The sequence below is a fragment of the Trachypithecus francoisi genome, unplaced genomic scaffold (assembly GCF_009764315.1).
Source record: "Trachypithecus francoisi isolate TF-2019V2 unplaced genomic scaffold, Tfra_2.0 Lachesis_group0, whole genome shotgun sequence".
Taxonomy (NCBI): domain Eukaryota; kingdom Metazoa; phylum Chordata; class Mammalia; order Primates; family Cercopithecidae; genus Trachypithecus; species Trachypithecus francoisi.
The window spans coordinates 150147926-150167004 of record NW_022681453.1 but is presented as its reverse complement, the minus strand read 5'-3'; the positions used below and the strand labels follow the sequence as shown (position 1 = coordinate 150167004).

The following is a 19079-nucleotide window of genomic DNA, read 5'->3' as shown; positions in this document are numbered from 1 at the left end:
TTTATAGCTGTTATCTGATATTTAATGTTTAATAGCCTATTTAATGTTTCAAAATATAGGAAAATCTTTATACAAAATATAGGAAAATCTTTATAAATAATACCTCAGTATTCACTGAGATATTATTTATATTAGTGAAAATTTAGAAACAACTACAAAATCAAGCACATTTCCATCCATTACAGTCAATTTTTAAAAGTCTGAGAGAAGGTTTAGGTTATGATAACAAGTAAGTAAAGCAAGTTACAAAGCTTTAGCGACCATCTGATTTAACCTACACAGAAAAAAAATATGTAAAGTGACTGACAGAAATTTACCACAATTTATAGTAGTTGCGTAATATTGTGGGATTATTTTAATTCTTTCAGGTAAAATACTTTCTTGTCATTCCAAAGGAATATCTTGTAAAGTTACCATTTACGAAGTTATTCTACAAATATAATGGAATTACTAATGAAAATCAATATATTTTAAAAATTATCTTTTAAAGATTAAGGGATAATAAAGGCTGAAAATAGAATATAAGAAAAAGTTAAGAACTAGGGACTCAGACTTGTTATAATTTTTTTTTTTTTTTTTTTTTTGAGAGAGTCTCGCTCTGTTGCCCAGGCTGGAGTGCAATGGCTTGATCTTGGTTCACTGCAACCTCTGCCTCCCAGGATCAAACGGTTGTCCTACCTCAGCCTTCTGAGTAGCTGGGATTACAGGCACGCACCACTGTGCTCAGATTATTTTTGTATTTTTAGTAGAGACTGGGTTTCACCATATTGGCCAGGCTGGTCATGAACTCCTGACCTCAAGTGATCCACCCGCCTCAGCCTCCCAAAGTGCTGGGATTGCAGGTGTGAGCCACCACGTGCCCAGCCATGATTTTTTTTTTTTTTTTTTTTTTGAGAGGGAGTCTCTCTGTCGCCCAGGCTGGAGTGCAGTGGCCGGATCTCAGCTCACTGCAAGCTCCGCCTCCCAGGTTTACGCCATTCTCCTGCCTCAGCCTCCCAAGTAGCTGGGACTACAGGCACCCGCCACCTCGCCCGGCTAGTTTTTTGTTTTTTTTTTTTTTTTTTTTTTTTAGTAGAGACGGGGTTTCACTATGTGATGGTGATCGAGCAGGATAGTCTCAATCTCCTGACCTCGTGATCCGCCCGTCTCGGCCTCCCAAAGTGCTGGGATTACGGGCTTGAGCCACTGCGACCGGCCCCAGCCATGATTTTTAAGTGTGATAAAATATCTGAAAAGGCCTAATACAGAATCAGGCAGGTGAGCAATAAACACTCATTGAATGTCCAAACCTATTGAGTTATTTTCATTCTTTTCAAAAATTACTGGAAGTCTGTGGCAAATCCCTCCAACTAGAAAACTTAGTATTATGCATTTTTTTTTTTTTTTGAGACGGAGTCTTGCTCTGTCCCCCGGCTGGAGTGTAGTGGCCGGATCTCAGCTCACTGCAAGCTCCACCTCCCGGGTTTACCCCATTCTCCTGCCTCAGCCTCCCGAGTAGCTGGGACTACAGGCGCCCGCCACCTCGCCCGGCTAGTTTTTTGTATTTTTAGTAGAGACGGGGTTTCACCGTGTTAGCCAGGATGGTCTCCATCTCCTGACCTCGTGATCCGCCCGTCTCGGCCTCCCAAAATGCTGGGATTACAGGCTTGAGCCACCGCGCCCGGCAGTATTATGCATATTACTGCCGGTTAAAAAACAGAGGATTGGCCAGGCGTAGTGGCTTAGGCCTGTAATCTCAGCATTTTGGGAGGCCAAGGTGGGTGGATCACCTGAGCTCAGGAGTTCAAGACTAGCCTGACCAACATAGAGAAACCCCGTCTCTGCTAAAAATACAAAAAATTAGCTGGGCAGGGTTGCACATGCCTGTAATCCCAGTTACTCAGGAGGCTGAGGTAGGAGAATGGCTTGAACCCATTAGGCGGAGGTTGCAGTGAGCTGAGATAGCGCCATTGCACTCCATCCTGGGTAACAAGAGTGAAATTCTATCTCAAAAAAAAAAAAAAGAGGAGGATCACTGAAATATATACATTTTCATTGAAATTCATAGAAGCAAAACTAAATTACAGAGGAACAGTGAAGGGAGAACAATGCAGAGAAAAATAACAAGTTATCATTGAGAATTGGTGAGACTAGAATACCACAAAGCTATAATTACTTTTCAAGTCATTAAAATGCTAGAAGTTAGAAATGTCCCATTGTGAACATTATATATGCAAAAATGACAGATATAAACACTGTTATTTCATTGGAGGTGACTCCATGCAAAATTACGTGGTGAAAAACATTTACATAATTCTAAACATTTAACTTGGCAGCATGGAGTTGTAGAAAGGACATTGAACTTGGAGTCAGAAGCCCTGGTCCTAATCCTAGTTCTGTTGTAAATTAAACTTGGCCAAGTCACTTAAGCTTCCAGAACTTTGGTTTCCTCTTCTGTAGCGTGGGTCATATCGGTTTGTCTTATGGAATAATGGTGAGATTGAATGGACAATGCAAGAGGAGAAGCCTTTGTAAATAAAAAATTTCCATGGAAAAGAAAATACACTGTCATTATTATAATTTGGGTGGGGCTGAAGTTTAGGATTTGACTTCCTCACATATAACCTCGTACATTTACTATTTGCCAATTAATAATATTAGTAAGTAATTTTAAAAATCTTTCCATAAGGCTGTTACAGTTTTAAAATTTCCTTCATACACAGTGTCTCTTTTGTTTCTTTACAACACCCTTTGAGTTAAGTATGCACACCTCATTTTTACAGAGGTGGAACCAGGCTCAGAGTTAAGGCCTTAGCTGTTTACAAGGTATGTCATTTGCCCTAGGTTACCTACCTCGTAAAAAGCCAAGGCCTTGACTCAAATCATAGCTTCTAATTGCAAGTCCATTGCTTTGTTGATAACAACAATAACAAGTAACAGTTAATATACTTTGAGCACTTACTGTGAGCCAGACACTATTCTAAGCGCTTCACATGAATTTTCTCATTTGCAATTCACAATAGCCCTACAAAGTATTTAGGAAATTGAAGCATAGGATGGTTAATTATCTTACCTGAGATCACACAGCTGGTAAGTGGCATTTGATCCAAGTTATATGGCTCCAGAGATTGGCCTTTTAACTTCAGTATCCCATCTCCTACTCATAAGTGGGTTCAGGTCACCCACTCAACTGCTGAATTTGTTCTCATTGGATGCAAATACATTAAGGACATCTAAGTTTTCTAGATTACTGCCATGGCAACAAACCACCAAAGGCTAGAAACTCTCCTATGCTTTGCATGAGATTCTCGATGCACAAACTCACCTTTGCTATCTTTGTGAGTCTTTGCTAATGTCAACACCATATATCCTGGGTTTCCTACCCTTGGACATAGATGCCCAGACTCCAGGCCTTCTCGTTTTCTGCACACTTGAATTGGCTGCTGCTGGTCCCTTGTAGGTCTGCCATTCATGTGAGGGTTGCTCTACCACCCCTCACTAGCTATGGTATTGACATAATAATGTGACTTCAGTCTAAGACTGACATGATACCAGGTGCATGTGAGAAGAGCTTGTTCCTGCATCTCACCAAGAACTACTCATTCCTCAGATGTCAGGAGCCATGCATCCAAAACAATTGAAACTTTGTACATCAACAATGATTTCTTTTTTTTTTTTCCAGTCTAGAATAGATCTTAATATTGGCTATTTTTTTTTTTTTTTTTTTTTTTTACAGGCAAAAGAAACTGCTTTCTATCACTTCAGAATATACAGGAGCATCTCAATCCTAGAGTTTCTTTCTTTGCCTTACTTTTTTTTTTTTTTTTTTTTTGAGTTTGCAGTATCTTTTTCAGATTAGCTTTGAAGTGTGTATACAGCTTCCCCCATCACATGACCTCACCAGGGAGCAACTGGCCTGGGGAAGCTGGACTGGCAAGGGCTGAGTCAGCAAGGACCACAGTCACAACAGGCACCCTTGAGGGGACTGGGGTAAAGCAGGAAGCTGTGTGTGTTGAAATCAGCAGAAAGCATGATTTAAAATTAAATTGATGCATATTTTTTAAATGCATTTGAGCACCATTTTAAATGGTATGATAAAAAGCAACACCTAACTTTCTCCATCATACCCTCCTCAGACTTCTTACTCCAAGGGGAAATCCATGCCCATTAAGGACAGATGTTATGGAAGGAGAAAAGGAAGTAGACTAATAGTTATAACTTGCCTAATTTTAATCATAACTTTTCTCTTTAGTTCTGAAAGAAACTCTCTAAAGTAGCATCAATAATCCCTGCTTTATTGATAAGAAAAAATGTGCTCAGAGAAATTAACCTACCAAAGATTTCAGTGCTAGGAGTGGCAGAGATGAGATTCAATTAGGTCTAATTGTAGAACCTTATGCACTTTGCCATGTGATCTTAGAGGCAGTCAGAGTTTGAGCTGAAAATGTGATGCTCTAACAGTAAAATTTTAAGACAATTGTCAAGTAGGAAAGGACTTTTTGGGGAGGTGAAAAATGAAGTGTTTAAATATTTCCAATTCTCCTAAAAATGAAATTAGGTAAGCCTATATGTAGTGATGGGCTTGTAAACCATCTGCCTGGAGAAAAACAAAAACAAAACCTCACAAGCCCTGATTTGTAGCATTTGCCAATTTCTGTGGTATAAATACTCCTATCATGGCCCATTTCAAGTTTTCGACAGGCTTACAAAATTGTTGAATATTTAATAATCAGTTCTCAAAAGCTGGGACAAGCCTGCTCCAGCACTCCACTGCAAGCATTTTACTCCAACTATGTGTTAACTCATCATCTAGGTGCTGTTCTCGGGTGTAAAATCTAGAAAAAGCTTCCCAGCCTATGGGGGGTCAGTGTGCCTGGTGCTGTGCTGTGCCACCCTAACTCCCCTTCAATGAAGGCTGTGTTGCCCCTGCTGCAGGGAGCACTGTCAGCCCCTTCAGGGATTGCCAAGACCGCAGAGAAGCACCTCACCCACAGTCATGCCCTTTCCAGAGTCACCCACACAAAAGAACAGAGTAATTTGGTGTTTTAGAGGCCTAGCCTTCTGAGTCCAACTGAGAATGACTTTGAAGGCTCATTCTAGCTCCACAGCTTCCCAAGGAGGCAGCCACAATTGTTGGGCCTGCATCTCAGCTTTATTTCTCTCTCTACCCACTCAGGCTTCCTTCCTCTTCTACTGAAAGTGTCAGTCTCAAGGCTACTTGATAAATGTCCTGCTTACTACACTCTACCTCAGGGTCTACTGCTCTTCTGGGAACCCATTTTGTGACAGTTAGAAAGAAAGATGAAGACCACCTGAATTTGCAGGACATTCTTGCTCCACGCACCCCAACCTGGGGCAGAACGTGATAAATCAGAGCCCACTTAGCCCTGTGATCAGAAATGGATGTGAAGGGAGCAGCTGGGAGACTCCATAACTCCGGGCAAGCTTAAAAGGCAACAAGAGATAACCAGCTGAATGTGCAGCTTCGGTAGGTCCCGTCCCTTCCTGTGCCCAGCTGTCTGTGGAGCCTACCTCAGGCTGTATCTGCTACTAACCAGGAGCTTCCTAATGGCCTCAGGAGAGAACAGGGAAATGCAGCTGGGTGGAACTTTAAATAACTACTCACTGGAGACCAGCAATGATAAATGTGCACTCTTGCCACAGTGTAATATTTTAGAAAGAACAAAGCAATGGGGAAAAGAATTGAATTATCTGTTGTAAACATTATTTACTCAGATGTAAAGTACAATGGGATATCTCATTTTTTCCCTTCCACTCTCTCTCTGTTTTCTGTTCTTTGCTCAGCCTCCTTTTCTCTCCCTCTCTCCCTGTTTTGAATCTCTCTCTGCCTCCTCCCATCCCTAAGCAATTATTTGGAGAGCAGACTTTTTAGCAGTTCAGTCCTCTGAGTAGTAAACAACCATCACAGAGCACACAAAATTCACCCTGAGGAGAAATCTGAGGTAGATGCTTGGTTACAAAATAGTCAGCAATTAAGACAGGACAGAGTAGCAGTGAAAAGGAGCTACTGACAAGCAGAGAATGATAGATACCTGGTTACATCATCCATTCATTTATCAAGATCCACAGAGAATTCACCATCTGCCAGGAATCATGGAATAAATGTGACCACAAAACAGACCTAGTCTCTGCCATCCTGGAGCCCACAGTCTAGTGAGACTATAGATAAGTGACATTGAAAAGACAGACATGAATCCAAACATTATAGAAGCAAATATTAACAACTCAGCTAAAATGCCGTGGGGAATGACAGGTGGAGCTATGAGACTGCGACTTATGAGACAAAAGGCCTGAATACTGTAGTAGCATGGGGACATTTGGGGTGAAGATGAGTGTTCTCCCAGAGCTAATCAGCCCCTAAGAACATCCTCACATCAGGCCAACCAGGCCATACTGGTGCTGCAAGACTCAGAATACAGGATTTAAGATTTCAGAAAAGGGCCGGGCGTGGTGGCTCACGCCTGTAATCCCAGCACTTTGGGAGGCTGAGGTAGGTGGATCACAAGGTCAGGAGATTGAGACCATCCTGGCTAACATGGTGAAACCCCGTCTCTACTAAAAATAAAAAAAATTAGCCGGGCGTGGTGGCAGGTGCCTGTAGTCCCAGCTACTCGGGAGGCTGAGGCAGGAGAATGGCGTGAACCCGGGAGGCAGAGCTTGCAAGTGAGCCAAGATTGCACCACTGCACTCCAGTCTGGGCGACAGAGCGAAACTCCGTCTCAAAAAAAAATAAAAAAAGATTTCAGAAAAGACACAAAGAATAAATGCTTGAGGGAATGGCTACCCCATCCTCCATGATGTGATCACTTCACATTGCATGCCTGTATCAAAACATCTTATGTAACCCATAAATACATACACCTACTATGTACCCACAAAAATAAAAAATAAAAATTTAAAATAAAAATTAAAAGTTAAAAAAGATTTCAGAAAAGAGTGGAATTTTTAAAGATAGTTATCAAAAATATTTAATAGTTACAATAAAAATAAAATTTTAACAAAATATAAGATATTATATTGGTCTCTAAAATGAGGTGTCCATATCCTAGAGAATGGAAAGGATGATTTTGGTGTGCAAAGGACATACTGGAACTTCCGTTTATATTTCATTTTATCTCTTCCTTTTAAAAAATTCTAGTTTGATATCTGCTTTAAAATGTATAGAGTATATTGATACTTACATCCAACTTGTAAATAAAAAGGCATATGGGTACATATGCTCAAAGGCATTTTACTGGTGGAGTGCACAATGAAAAGTTTGGAAGTTAGTATTTGCATGGTGCATTCCGAAGGCAAACTTTCAAAAGTGGCCATGGTACCTCATGGCACCTCATGCCCCTAGGAGCAGAGCATCCTTGTGTTTCTAGATTTCCAATCCCTATTCCAAGTTGATCTCTCTCTTCTTCTCTGCCCTTCTCTACTATAAAAAATATTTTTTTTCTAAAACCTTTTATATATAAAAAATGATCTTGGAATATTCATGAATAAAATGGCAAAGAGCTGGCAGGAAACAAAAACAAAAACGAAAACAAACAAACAAAAAACTGCCTTCCAGAAAGCAACAGGCACTTACTATTACTTAGTTTTGTCCTCTGTTTGAAATTTCCTTCTTCCAGATTTCTGCATGGCGTAGTCCCCAGTTCATTAGGTCTCAGCTCCGACTTCACCTCAGTGAGGCCTTCTCTGTAGGACATATCTAAAGACCCTTTGCTCCGAACTTTCTAATTTTGCTAACTTCTCTTCATAGCGCTTGCCTCCACTTAGCTCTGGATTACAAATGCTTGTGCTGAACTTCCTTTGTCTATCCCCCTCCAGGAATCTAAACCCCATGAGCACAGGGACCTTGTTTTGTTCACTGCCATACTTGCAGCACCTAAAACCAATGCCTGGCAAATAGCAAGTGCTCAATAAATAAACATTTTTTGAATGACTAAAGGAATGAAGAAAATCTGTGTTGTTCAATGACTAAATCAAAATCAAGTGGGATGTTTAGAGTCTTTAAATACATTTCTGAGGTCATCTCACAGGCCAACTTTTTGCCAAAAAAGTTGAATGAAAGTGGAAGAAAACAGCTAAAGCAAATAAATTTTTAGTTTGTTTATTAACAGCAGATCTCTTAAATAAGGTTTAGGATGAAAGGAGCTACATCCACCCAAATCGCCTCATCCCATTTAGTGCCAAACTTGACATTCTCTGGAACCATCTCACGTGGTAAGAGCCAAGACATGTCATGACAGAGAAACACAAATCATGAAGCCCCATTCTCTGTGGAAAGGAAGAATAATTGATAGTATCCTACAAATGCTTCTCCAAACCCCCAATGCTGATTTATCATCATGAAGCTTGCTTTCTCTCTGTGTGCCTAGAAAAGTTTTTTTAAAAATTTCTTTTCAGTCCTTTCTTTATCCTCCCCAAGAGTGTCTTAGTGTTAACCGTACATATTTATCTCATGGCCCTGTGACTCTCTCTGCTCAAGCTATTCCTGTTACAGGAAGAGGTTTGCCCCTGGCCTTATTGAAGCTCAAGTAGAGGAAAAGACTAGAAAATGCAAACGTAGTTTACAAATAAATATATAAGAATTAAAATTCTGAATGATGAAAAAATCAAAATCACCATTAGGAAAAGTTAGATAGTGAGAAAAAAAGGACTTTGATTTATTTATTTAAAGCTACAAAAAAATTAATGTATTTATTTAATGCTTCAAAAACAAAATTACTTTAAATGTCTTATGGTTAGCTGTTTCTATAAGGGCTTCATTAAAATATCTCTAAAATATGTAGTATTATCCACACAATTGAAATGAGCTCTGATGACCTATTTGCAGATTGGCAATTCTCTTTATTGAAAGAACAGAAAGAACAGATTGCTCGGCAGTGTAACTTACTTCAAAATAACTTCCTTCACCAAGCAATAGTGTCTACTTGTCACACAGGAAGTGAAGACTTAGCAAAAGTTTTGCTGGGTAGTTTCCTTTGACTTTGTACATTACAGTCAACTTATTTATGAGTGATAAGAAGCATACATTTAACTGTGTTGACAACTTTTTGATAATTTACTGTATCTGCAAGACCTTTCCAGCCAAATGCCCCACTGACCTTTCCAACTGAGTATTATAAACACCTAACATGCTAAATCAATGATGAATAAATTAATGATGAAATAGATTGATTCATTCATTCCAGTTTAAAACCATACTTGTGGCCAGACACTGTGGCTCACACCTATAATCTCAGCACTTTGGGAGGCCGAGGCAAGCAGATCACTGGAGGTCAGGAGTTGGAGACCAGCCTGGCCAACATTGTGAAACCCCATCTCTACTAAGAATACAAAAAGTAGCTGGGCGTGGTGGCACACACCTACAGTCCCAGGTACTTAGGAGGCTAGGGCATGAGAATTGCTTGAACCTAGGAGGCAGAGGTTGCAGTGAGCTGGAATCATGCCACTGTACTGCAGCCTGGGTGCCAGAGCAAGACTCATCTTTAAAATTAAAAACAAACAAACAAAAAAACAAACAGAAAAACCCACCATATTTGTGATTTGTGATTTTCTCCAACAAATCAAATCTAACTTTAAACTTCCACATTTTTGCCTCACCACCTTTCTGTGAACCCACATGACCAGGGTAGCAGAGGAAGCTGTTTTTCTTCTTCTTCTGACTAGTTGGGCCAAGCCCTTCACAACCTTCCTTCCTCATTTTTCTTGCATCTACCTCTTGGTTACCATCCAAGTCTAGGCTTCATCTGTCTCTTTGCTTTCACTCTCTAACCTGTACACAGCAGGCACACTGTCCCTTTGCTTTTGTCAACATTACACTGTTCCTCTGACTACAAATAGAGAGGGCATTACTCAACATGTCATTCAGGGGCTTCCAAATCAAGGTCTGCCTTCATTTTCAGTCCTAAGGTTTCACTGGTCTTCCACACTTCAACACATTGGAAATGCTTTTTTTTTTTTTTTTTTTTTTTTCCTGGAATACTGTCTACCTCTTTTCCCACATCCATATCATGCTTTTCTGTCTGCATGGAATGCCTCCCCATCCCCACCACCCCACACCACACATACCCGTATCACCAGAGTCAATCAACTGCCCGTCTTTGAAATCTTTCCTGTTACCCCTAATAAGAGACCATATTGTCCTGTTCTGGGTGCCTGTGGTTCTTGTCCCACTTTTTTGACACCTGCCTTTAGTGTTACTCATTCATTTATTCATATGCTATGTTTTTCTCTGATTTTCTACTAAACTCCTTGAGACCACATCTTATTTCAGAATTGAAATTGATAGAACTCAGTTCATTTGTGTTGAAAGAATAAATGAGTGAAAGTATGAGAAAGTTATTTTATCATCTTCTCTTCAAAAGCAGGTTTTGAACTTCCTATTGACATAAAATTCAGAAATATTTGGTAGACATTTTGGTATTCCTAAATATTACATAACAAATTGATGCTTGCAAAGCTATCATGTAATAGGATATAGGCCCTAAAGGGCTACAACCAGTTGCAGGTATCTTTTATAGACAGAACAATTTGACAAATGGGGTTAGAAACATTGGCTGAATAGATACAGAGCAACATGGTCTAGTTTTATCCTCTTAGAAGGTTGTTTTGAGTTCATCATCTGCTCATAACATATAGAAGAATACTGTTTTCACCAATCTTTAAGTGAAAATATTTTTCTTTTCTACATTTTTATCTATGTTGAGCATGAACAAAACAAGTTTGGCATATGGTGTTTCCTGAAATTTTTATATGTTTAAACATGGCATAAAATCACAGTGCGTTGCTGTTTATATAAATGCCAACAGCTCTCATATTTTTCCAGTTTTATGCCTTCTTATTGGAAGGAACTCACAGAGCTATCAAACCAGTTCTGTCTCTAAGCACATCAATGCCTAAACATCCCAGAAATACACGTGCTCTTATAAAACCTTCTAACAGGTGATTACACAGCATAAGAAATTATTCCAGCCTCTCCAATCCTGAAGTCAGAAATTTCATCCAAGACGCTAAACCACATTTTTTCTAAGAGTAAAACCCATTTTCAAATCATGTAACTTTTAGAAACAAAGGCCAAGTACTCCCTTTAAAATACATCACAAAGGAAAAGGACCCAGCGGGGCCACACTAATGACCCCTGTGACTCTGCTGAGCCGGACCTCTTCCTCAACTCTGACCTCCCTGCACTCTTTCCAGCACTGGTCATCTCCTTCTGCCTGTCTAACGGTGAAACACCCTAGGTCTCAGCCCCAGGTGTCCTGCCCTTCTCTGTCCATGTGGCCTCTCAGAGAGCCTGTCCAGTAGTGTGGGGTACAATTATTTACTTAGGACTCAGAATTAAGTACTATAGTCCAAGTTCTATCTCTGCTCTAACCAGTAGTGGGACCCTGAACTCACCATGTATTTTCTCTAGACATTAATGTATTTTCCATATATGCACAGCTAAGATTAAAGAATGTGTCAGGTGTCTACAAGCATTAAGCATCCAGGACACTACAGTTCTACCAACTCCATGAGTGATAATTTCCAAATGCTGTGTATTTCTCTAGCCATATGTGCTCTGCCAAGATCTCAGACTCATTCAATTATTTATTCATCACTGTTTAGCAGTTATTAGGCATGGGGCACCAGGATAGGCTTTGGGGATACATTGGTCAGTAAAAGAGGTATGGTCCCTGCCTTTGTGAAGTTTACAGTCTAGTGGACAATAAGCAATGTAAGAATGCTAATAAACAAAACATAAGCAAATACATGTATAATTTATTGCTGAGAGAAAGAGACAGGCACGTACTGACTCCCCCTGCCAGCACCCCCCGCCCCTGCCCCCCCCCACACACACACAGAGAGAGAGAGAGAGAGAGAAGAGAAGGGAGGGAGGATACAGTGTGAGAAAATGGTAGGGGCAAGCCCTCTCTGAAGAGATGGTATTTCAAGCCAAAACTCTAGGAATGTGAAGGTGGCTGATATTCAAAGGGTAGAAGTGAGGCCATTTTAGGTAAAAGGAATGACAGGTACAGAGGTCCTGAAGCAAAAAAGTTCTTGTTGTGTTGAGTGAACAAAATAAAAGGAGCTGGTATATCTGCATCAGTGGATGTGAAGTAAAGAAGAACAAAAGCGACACCTCTCTCCTCACCATTTCACCTGAACTCGAAGTAGGACTTAAATCCCTAACTCATTTGCCCATTAGCATCACCTTGGTGATCTTCTAAAAATTCCGAAACTCTTGATACTCCCTAAATCAGCCAAATGACAAGCCCAGAGGCAGAACACAGTCATTAGTATGTTTTGAAGCTTCCTAATGATTCCAAAGTGCAGACAGTTTGGGAACCACTGACTTAAATTGATTTTAGTGCTTAATTTCTTGTTTTGCCCATCTATAAAATGATGAGGTTCAATTTAATGAGGTCGGGTCTCTTTCTTGCTCTAAATTAGGGGATATGTATGTGCAGATCCAGGGCATTTTCACCCACCCCTTCCTCAAGTCTTTCCTCCCCAAACTTTTACCCTACGAACCTCATATTCTTTCATCCAGGCTTAAAATCCTGGAATCTTAGGCTCTTCTCTTCACACTGTTCCTACAGATTCAAGCAGCCTTTGTTAATCCAAAGCATCCAGGCTTTTCATGAAGCCCTCTTCAATTCTTACCTGGATACTCACTTACTGCTGTCTCACCTTCCAATGCACACTGCCCTGACGGCCTTTCTGAGTTCAATCCCTACTGTCTACCCAAAGCCCTTCTCAAGTGCCATCTCTCCAAGAAGCCTATGTGAGAAGCTCGAGTATCTACAACAACTAATCTGTAAAGTTTCACAGTCCTCATAATTCATGTGATACAATTTAGGACTGAATTATACAGAAATATCCATTATACATTGGTCTTATCTCCCCAAATGAATGTTAAATGAGTTAATCAAATAAATACACATTTTATTAATTCCTGGCATATATTAAGCATTCAAACATTATCTAATAGTAGCAATGGTGGCATTATTTTTGGAGGTAGTGGAAGTGGCAGTGACACTGGCAGTGGTAGTGCAGTGGCAGTAGTACTAATAGTAGTAGTAGTGGTAGTAACAATCGTACAATGTAAAGGCCCCATGTTAGCCAGGCACTTTATATACATCACCTCATTTAAACATTAAAACAATCCTGTAGAATAGGTTTTAAGCTCCTCACTTCACAAATAAGAAAGTTGGGGATTAGGAAGCTTAAGAAACTCACAGAAGGGGGATGGAAGGTCTGTCTAACCCTAATTTTGTTTAACCATTACTCAATGTTCCCTCCTTATAAGCCTCCCAAAGGAGAATTCTCAGTAAGGAAGACAGGCCATGGGTTGTTCAGTTTTGCAGATTAACTAGCGTCCCCCAGCATTGGCACATAAGCAACAAATACGCATTGTGACACACTCCAGATATTTATAAACAAAATCCCTTAAAGTCATGTAATATAGTAAGTATGCCAGTAGATGCCCCTTTCTATACCAGCAATGAGAGGAGGACTTAGTCAGGTTTCTGAGTTACCTATTCCCATCTCCAGGTGCCATGATTGACAAGTTCTTCTAGAAACTACTTGAGCCACTCAAGGGCAAATAAACATTTTATGTACCAAACTTGCAGAGCTCATAATCCACTCACTGAAAACACCAAGAGGGCTCCAGCAACTTAGACGTTTTCTCCATCTCTTGCCTTAAGTTTTCAAAAGCAAACATTTGGCTCTGGATGCTGATGAAGGAATAAATATGTCAATAATTCAATAACAAAATTTCTATCAGACATTTATTGGCAATCCTGTTCAAGAACATAATTGCTACAGCAACAAGGATAATTATCAGCATTTGGTGGAAGGAGAGATGTCAACCTGTTTGAAGAAATAGTGTTGTATAGAAATGCAGATAAAAATGTGTGAGAGAGTGAGGAGAGAAATAATTTATGTCCGGGTACTAACCAAAGGTAAAACTCAAGAATGTATTTTAATTTAAATCCTATGTTGCTAACAAGTTTAAAAAATATTTATTTTAAAAGAGATAATTTTTATTATTATATAAACAGAAAGAAACACATGGAAGAGATAATCCAAAACAGATAATTCAAAAGCAGTGGCAGAGCTAGAAGTTGCTCCTCTTTATTTCAGAAATACGTTATATAATTTTCTTTTTTTGTGCTTCACTTTACTTTCCTAAGTCTGATTTAGGCTAATATTATAATTAGTTTGACTTTCCTGAGCCCTCACCAAGTACCAGGGGAAGTTAATCTAAAAATGTGCTAGTGGAAGATAATATGAAAACAATTATTATAAATTAGTCATCTTGACTGAGAAAAATGGCAGGCCAAGTACCTCCCCTTCTGCCCCAAACCTCTTAAAATGGAAAAAAAAAAAAAAAAGTTGTGTTTGAACATAAAAACTAAGTACATATGGGATAAAAATGAAACAATAGACTTCCATAATGTCAGAAAATTCTCAGCTCTGACCTGAAAAAAAATCTCAAGTAAGTGATGTGAGATCCTGGTTCCTAGTACACACTTGTTAAACAGAAATTCACTTATTCCAAAGACTGATCCAGGGTGTACAAGTCACCACAAAAGGTAACCTCATCTGATTTCTGACCCAGATTCCTGAGAGCAGAAGAAAGTTTTCCTTCCAGTAACTGAAGCAGTTCACAAATTTGTAATTATGAAACTATTTTTAAAAGATGAGTCATTTCACAATTTTTTTCTACCTAAGATTCCCTAACCAAACTGATAGAGTCACGATTTCTTGAGACTGACTGCATGTCAGTGTATTTATAAATAGCCAAGTGGCCAGTGTTTTGTGTTGGTAGCCAAAAGCCAGTCATCCTAGGTTTCAAAGTTTGCAAGTGAAAATATTTTTATTTCTACTCCATTTTCCTTTTGGCTTAAGAAAAATTTGAACTGCACATTCAGCTAGTAATATATACAACGGTGCTTAAAACACATGTGTGAAAACTGGAATCAAATATCAGGAAAGGCAGAGTTGATGAATGTTTTTTTCTTTTAACCAAATATAACTGTGGCTTGCAGAAAAAGAAAAAAAGAAAACCTTTCTTTCCTAATCTCTAGGAAAAAAAATACAGACAACTCAGCTTGTAATAAGAGTTTAACTCAGGGTTTGACTCCCTAGTCAATTAATGTCTCCAATAGAGTGGTGTTAAAATAGGCATGTACATGTGTGTGAATGCATTATATATAAAGTATAAAGGCTCAAAAATGATACAATTATTTATACTGTAAAACAAAAATATAATACCGACAAGATCCTTACCTTTTCAAGTATAGCATTGCCTTGATGAGGATTGATGTTGTGTTGACTTATTTCTCTTTTGTATTTATATTCATAAACTTGGTCAGTGATATTAACCAGCAGAGTTGATGGACTGAAAGTTAGTTTTACACAGTCATAGACAGTTCCACTTTCTATATCAGTTGGTGCTGTAGCATACCGTAAAATTAGTCCCATTATGAGGCCTAAAAAAATAAATAAATAAATAAATAATGGTACTGGAGGAAGGCAATCTAAAATGCCACTATTGGAAACCTATATGATTTGGAACCTTCAGAAGTGACAGGAGAAAGTGTTGGGTTATTGCCTGGTTTAGAAAAGTGTTCACTTTTGCGTAGGTACCAGTTCAACATAACATAGTGTTGAAATATTTGTAGTGAGAACCATTGCTTGAATACTCAGCATATCTTCCCATTTTTTTTCTTCCTAGTGGACCTACCAATTTTGGAGAGAAAAGACACCTAACTCCTTCTATCCATCCAAATCCTTCAAGAAAACCTTTGCTCTGTGGTAGACACTGAGTCATCTAATCAGTTAGGAGATGGAATTCCCCTGGGAGTGTTTCTGGTCCACAGACCAGCACAAATCTCAGTTATCCCCATCAGACTTTATTATGTCATACCCCATGGTTGAGGGGAGAGGTGTTCTTGTTCTTTCTCTCAGGACATGACCAAGGCAATATAGTTCTTTTTTTTTTTCTTTTTCTTTTTTTCGGCTGGCAGGTATCTGTGACCATAAGTAGATCCAGTCCAAGAATGCAGCCAATATACTGAGGAGGGTAAGACTAAGACACTGGCAGAAGACAGAGCCTAGGTGTTGAAGGACATCACAGAGCCACTAGATCAAGCAGCCTGCCTAGAGCTACCCTAACTCTAAACTTCTTGCTGTGTGATGTAATACATTCTCTAATTTTTCCATTTTGAATCAAGTTTCTGGTTACTTGTAGCCAAATGCATTCCAATGATACCACATTCCTTTTCATAAACAATTCAACCTGAGTGGCAGTCCTTGACTTTTAAGTTTTTTAACTCTGGTAAGATGCTCATGGCAATCTGATAACTGCAGGCTTTTTTAATGTGGATTTATTAACAAGCAACAAAGAAACATCAGAAGCCTAAACTCTGTCAATTTAAAATTAGGACTGATGTATGTGTTTTGGGATGAATGATCCAGAGTTCACTCTTTAAAACATCTAATTTTGGAGATTTTACCTCTTTTACGAATCTAGTCATTTAATAATCTTTTATTTCTTTAGTAAAACATTTTTGGGGTGCATATTGTGTACCAGACATTTATAGGTATAAAATAAGAATACAGGTCCAGTCTTACAGGAGCTCGTTTGTATAAGTGAAGATTCATGAGCAAAGAATTATAATACAACATGACATGTGCTGTGACCGCTGGGAAGCACTCTGTGATACATGAGTACAGACAGGAGGTACTCTGAAGCCCTTTGAATTATGCAAAGCTTGAGACGAATCTTAAAAGGTCGCATAGATTTGTCCAGATGAGCTGAATTGGAATGAGTAGGGATCCAGTTTGCACGTGTGGGTAGCAGCACATAAGAGCAGAGACAGCTGAGAGTTCACTGGGATGCTCTCCCTGTGTGTAGACCAGGATCTATGCTCTCCCTGTGTGTAGAGTTGCTATTGGCAAGTGGCTGTTCAGCCAGGGACTATGCTTCCGGATTGTCTTGCATCTGGCTGGTTCTTACCAGTGGAAAAATGATGGGGTACTGTGTAAGAAATCACTAGTGATAACCTTACAAACACAATGCATATATACAGAAAGGGGTAAGAAATCTGGTACATTTAGGGAGTCACTAGTGATGTAAAAAGAATAGAGAGAAAGAGACACAGAGACTCTAGACCTAGACAGTAGGCAGAGCCAGGTCGTAAAGAGGCTCCTCTCTCCTGCTGAGAGGTTTTGATTTTTAACCCAATGGTAATGGAGAACTACTGAAAGATTTTAGGCAGGGGAGAGTAAAACAATCAGACTTTCATTTAACCACCAACACTTTGGCAACAATGTTGAGAACTAATCAGTGAGAGATGAGAATGCAAACAGATTTCTTTAAAGATTATTTTTATTTTATTATTCCTGCTTCAGTGCTTGGCTGACTCCTCTAGAGTAATTAGAAAAATTGTATCCTAATCTCTGGGAGCAAGAGAAAATAAGTGATAGATATGTAACCCTTAGTGAGTGCTTGATCCACCACAGCACAGTAGGCAACCTTCAATGCTCAGTGTTGAATGAAGACAATAAAACTAGTCAGGAGCAAGAAGGGAAGATAGCTCATCTACACTCTACATGGCTTAGGGTGCTTGCATAAGAACATCATTTTTCCAACACACTTTGCCTAGAAAGGATTTAATTCCTAAAAGTTGTTGAGCAAGTACCACAAATGACACCATTACTGCTCTTTCTACTTCTACAAAGAAGGGAAGCACAAGATACTATCCACATGGGGCCCAAATGGAAAGAACCCATATTAATGTCATTTGAAATTCCCAGTGGGTGAGCCATTTTTTTTCTTTTTACAAAATGCTTTCAATGAAACAACAAGAAATAAATATGAAGTGTCCACTACTACTTCCCAAGCAGAGGAAGCAAGTCTTTGTCATAATAGTGACTGCCTGGTACCTAGAGTGGTTAAATTCATGCAAGACCTCCAAACCTAAATGGCCCTGACTATCCCTCTGCACTAGCTCTGGCCTCATCCTTCGAGAAGAAGCACATTGAAGTGAACGGAGGAAGCTGCTTGCTGCTGTTGTGGCAGAGGTGACCAGATGTAATATTCATGAAAGCGTACCTCTCAGATAGATCTCCCACTCTGAGGAGGCAATTGGCCAGTGGTCTCAGCTTCTGTGCTCTGGAATCCATCACCACTTTCACTGTGAGGTCAGACTCCCAGCCGATGACTGAACACAGCAGGGATACTAAGGCAGGGAGATGGGGACTCCTCTGAAGGGCAACCATGGCTCAGTGACCCATCATTAATCTTGCCAAACTTTTCTTAGAATTGCACCACAGCCTAAAGATTTCCTACCCAGCTTTCCTTCCTTTCCTCGCTTCACAGGATTGGGCCTGCATCAAAACCTGACGGCTGTCCTGGCATCCTCATGCTCCCTCCCCACATTCTCTAAAGGAATGAAAATCTTTTGTACAAGGAATCTCTTTCCAGCATCTGCTTCTTGGAGGACCCAAATTAACACACTTGCCAAAAGGCTTCAGCCCTCCTTTTCCCCAGACCCCAAGGGTTGAGAAGAAACAACATCTTACCAAATGTTAAGAGCCAGTGGGAAAATCTCAGCCTCCTAGCACATCTGGTTAAAAAACCCATGCACTCATTTGTGCACCCTTGCTGCAGTAGCAGCAGCTGGAAAATCCTTATTTGTCAGAGGCTACTTACTCATAGAGCCTCATAATGCTTTTTATAGCGAAACATCTACTCAGTGTTTTGCCATATGCTGACAGAAATATGGAGTGTTGAATTAATGTACACTGACACAATATTGTATATGAGTAGGTGACAGATAAAGTAGGACTGCTAGTAGAAAGAAAATGTTTATGAGAGTGGGTTGTTTTTATACCACACAAACATACAAGATTAAGAAAGCAGAAATCATTTGTTCACAGAAGAAGTAAAGAGGAGACTGGCTGCCATGGCTTATGAACAGTACAAAAGCACCACTCTTGTTGGTAAACCACGAAACCAGGCCCCTTCTTGCTGGAGGAGAAAAGAAGCCCGCCTGCCCCTGCAAAGGGATACCCACCCAGTCCATGTG

General features: G+C 39.7%; 1 protein-coding gene across 1 annotated transcript in view; it reads right to left on the bottom strand.

The window, feature by feature from the left end:
* Positions 1 to 19079, bottom strand: part of SLC9A9 (solute carrier family 9 member A9) — a 608786-nt gene that overhangs the window by 576956 nt on the left and 12751 nt on the right. Inside the window, exon 2 of the mRNA XM_033212402.1 lies at positions 15274 to 15476. Coding sequence (XP_033068293.1) covers positions 15274 to 15476 — 203 coding nt within the window. The remainder of the gene's footprint in view (positions 1 to 15273; positions 15477 to 19079) is intronic.